The 3,458-nt window shown below is 41.5% G+C and overlaps 1 protein-coding gene across 3 annotated transcripts in view; it reads left to right on the forward strand.

The window, feature by feature from the left end:
- CCDC125 (coiled-coil domain containing 125) overlaps positions 1-2,461 on the forward strand; it is a 65,183-nt gene extending 62,722 nt beyond the window's left edge. For 2 of the 3 annotated variants that reach the window (XM_011985270.1, XM_011985271.1), the window contains one exon: positions 134-2,461. In XM_011985270.1, coding sequence (XP_011840660.1) covers positions 134-439 — 306 coding nt within the window. In that variant the 3' untranslated portion in view covers positions 440-2,461. The remainder of the gene's footprint in view (positions 1-133) is intronic. The other variant, XM_011985269.1, reaches the window with a different exon arrangement.
- The last annotated feature ends 997 nt before the right edge of the window (positions 2,462-3,458 follow it).

Genomic DNA, 3,458 nt, shown 5'->3' on the forward strand with positions numbered 1-3,458 from the left:
ATTCATACTGATGGACAGATCAATATGAGTATTAGGGTTGAACATTTTGATAAAATAGTACAATACTCCTTTCTCTGAATATATTCTGTGATTTATTGACTAACTTGTACATGTTTAATTTCTGTGCATGCAGCTGAATGATAAAGAAGCAGCTTTGGCTCATCAAAGAAAAGTTAGTTACATGCTTGCTCGGGCACTGGAAGACAAAGACACTGCCTTAAAAGAGAATAAAGAAAAAAATCCTACAAAAGAGAATTTCCCTTTCAACAACCCCCGGCATAAGACTTCAGAATTCTCTGTTTTGGGTGATCCTGTACATTCAAGTGTCCACATTTCAAATTCTGTGGGCTCCATTTGTTCAATCCAGCACTCTCAAATAGATACAAACTATAGAACTCTTAAAAGATCCCATTCTTTGCCATCAAATATCATATCTTAAAGACAAGTCAGTTGAAATTGGAACTGAGAGTTGTTTATATCAAGAGACTTTGAAAAATGATTTTGTAAATTTTGCTGCATCTTGAGAAGTTGTATGTTTCCTAAATTTTAGGAGGTCGCTTAAATATTTTCTACATTTTCTTTTTCTTCTTGTGAGATGGAGTCTTGCTATGTCGCCCAGGCTGGAGTGCAGTGGCATGACTCGGTTCATTGCAACCTCCGCATCCCGGTTCAAGCAATTCTCCTGCCTTAGCCTCCCGAGTAACTGGGATTACAGGCATGTACCACCACGCCCAGCTAATTTTTGTATTTTTAGTAGACACGGGGTTTTACCATGTTGGCCAGACTGGTTTCAAACTCCTGACCTCAAGTGATCCGCCTGCCTTGGCCTCCTAAAGTGCTGAGATTACAGGTGTGAGTCACTGCACCCAGCCTATTTTCTACAAGAAATTAGTATTCTGTGTTGACATTTTATTTATAAATTACATTACTGTATTTATTTTATTTACAAATTACATTACAGGCCAGGTGAGATGGCTCATGCTTGTAATCTCAGCACTTTGGGAGGCTGAGGCAGGTGAGTCACCTGAGGTTGGAGTTTGAGACCAGCCTGACCAACATGGAGAAACCCCATGTCTACTAAAAATACAAAAAATTAGCTGGGCGTGGTGGCGCATGCCTGTAATCCTAGCTACTCTGGAGGCTGAGGCAAGATAATCACTTGAACCTGGGAGTGGTAGGGTGTGGTGAGCCGAGATCGTGCCATTGCACTCCAGCCTGGGCAACAAGAATGAAACTCTGTCTCACTGAAAACAAAAAAAATTACAGTGTTTGCCAACATCCTATAACAAAAAATGATTTTTGGGAAAAACAAAAAATTATTTAAGTATTTTGATTGACTATAGGGATCTTAGATTGGCTAAATCGACAATATAACAATGTATCTTAATGCTCTAAGAAGTAACAATACCTAGGAGTGACTGAATGTTAATTTTTGGAATACATTTATCTTATTTGCCTTTTTCGGCAATTTTCACTTACCATATAAAGTTTAGAAATAGCAATTTCCTTAACTTCAATAAGACAGTTACGATGGTGGGACCTTGGCAGAGTATACTGAGTCATTGCCAGCTGCCTTCATGGCTTCTTGTCAGGGTAGTAACAGTTTGCAGGCAAATCTGCAGATTTGTAGCCAAGTCTACAAAGTACTTAACAGCTCTTTTCATTGCATTCTGTGAAATGGTTGTGATGATCCAGAAAATGGGGTCACAGGAATCTTAAGCTGCCTGAGCCGAGGTGATTTCTAGGAGTTTTTTCGTTTGTGGTGAGTTGGGGTGTGTGCGGTTGGGGTGTGTGTGTAGACAGGGTCCCACTGTGTTGCTCAGGCTGGCCCCAAACTCCTGGCCTCAAGGGATCCTCCTGCCTCAGCCTCTCAAAGTGCTAGGATTAGATTACAGGCATAAACTACCACAACTCAATAAAAAAGTTTTTAAAAATTTACAAAGCTCATATTTGATCCAGCTAGGATTTTACCCTGTATATTTGTATTTCTTGTAGGCTGGTGCACAGATATCTTAAATGGCTACTAATTGCTGCTCTGCATATGAAAACAAATGGCTATCAAGGCTGGAGGCAGTGGCTCACAGATCGGGTCTGAATCTCATGAGTCCAGACCAGTCCAGAGTTCAAGACCAGCCTGGGCAACATGGTGAAACCCCATCTATACAAAAACTCAGCAAGGCATGGTGGCATGCACCTGTTGTCCCAGCTACTCAGGGGGCTAAGGCAGGAGGATGATGGCATGAGCCCAGGAGCTTGAGGCTGCAGTGAGCTGTGATCGTGCCACTGCACTCCAGCCTGAGTGACAGAGTGAGACCCGTCTCCAAAAAAAAAAAAAAAAAAAAGGCCATCAATATAAAAATGTTTATCTAAACTACTGTACATCCATACAATGGAATACTCTACAAAATGGAGCGATCCATACGATATAGCAAATGAATAAAGCAAAATGCATGGGTTGACAGCTGTTGTGATACCTCAGTTCTTGTCTTCTTGGTTTAAAACAATTTAAACAAAAGACAGCAAAGGAGATGTGGCATAATTTATTGCAAGAGAAAGGAATATTTTGAAAGTTAGGTGCAGAATAGACAGTACACCTGAGAGAGAATTCAGGGCCAGCTGCTCGCAAGGGTGAGACAGCATTGATTACTGCTGGAGAAACTCCCTTTATGGGAGTTTTGCATTGTTATTCATAAGGTGAGAAGAGGTGTTGCTAGTAATCATATCCTGGGTAGTCCTCTGCACAGGCGCAGTAGCTGTTCACGCTTGTTCATACATCACATGTCTCATTAGCATCTTAAATTTCCACCTAGAGGTGTGTTTTTTATTATTACAATGTGAAAAGGATCAGTTTGAGGACAGGTAAAATCAAAATGTGCATGCTACCTAGAAGGGAAAGTCCCTACTGAAGATAGCTTGCTTGAATGAGCTCAATTACAATGTGAATGCTGAGGTTTATTGTGTTGGCTGTACGGTCATGAGAACATGGTCATTTCCTTGACTACCTGATATAGTTTGGCTGTGTCCCCCCCAAGTCTCATTTTGGATTGTAATTCTCTAATCCCCCCATGTTGAAGGAGGGATTTGGTGGTAGGTGACTGGATCATGGGGTTGGTACCCCCCATGCTGGTCTCATGATTGTGAATTCTCATGAGATCCGATAGTTTTATACATGGTAGTCTCTCCTGCTGCCATGTAAAACATGCCTGCTTCCCCTTCTGCCAGGACTATAAGTTTCCTGAGGCCTCCCCAGCCATGTGGAACTGTGAGTCAATTAAACCTCTTTCCTTTATAAATTACTCAGTCTTGGGTAGTATCTTTATAGCAGTGTGAGAATGGACTAATACACTCCTATCCTGCCTCATGTGTTAAGACACATTTTATGAGTGTCCTCAGATGCCTTTGGCACTATTATCTTCTGGACCCTTAGCTGCTTGGCTGCTTCCCCCTTGGCAGTTCCC

The sequence above is a fragment of the Mandrillus leucophaeus genome, unplaced genomic scaffold, assembly GCF_000951045.1.
Source record: "Mandrillus leucophaeus isolate KB7577 unplaced genomic scaffold, Mleu.le_1.0 Scaffold281, whole genome shotgun sequence".
Classification (NCBI taxonomy): domain Eukaryota; kingdom Metazoa; phylum Chordata; class Mammalia; order Primates; family Cercopithecidae; genus Mandrillus; species Mandrillus leucophaeus.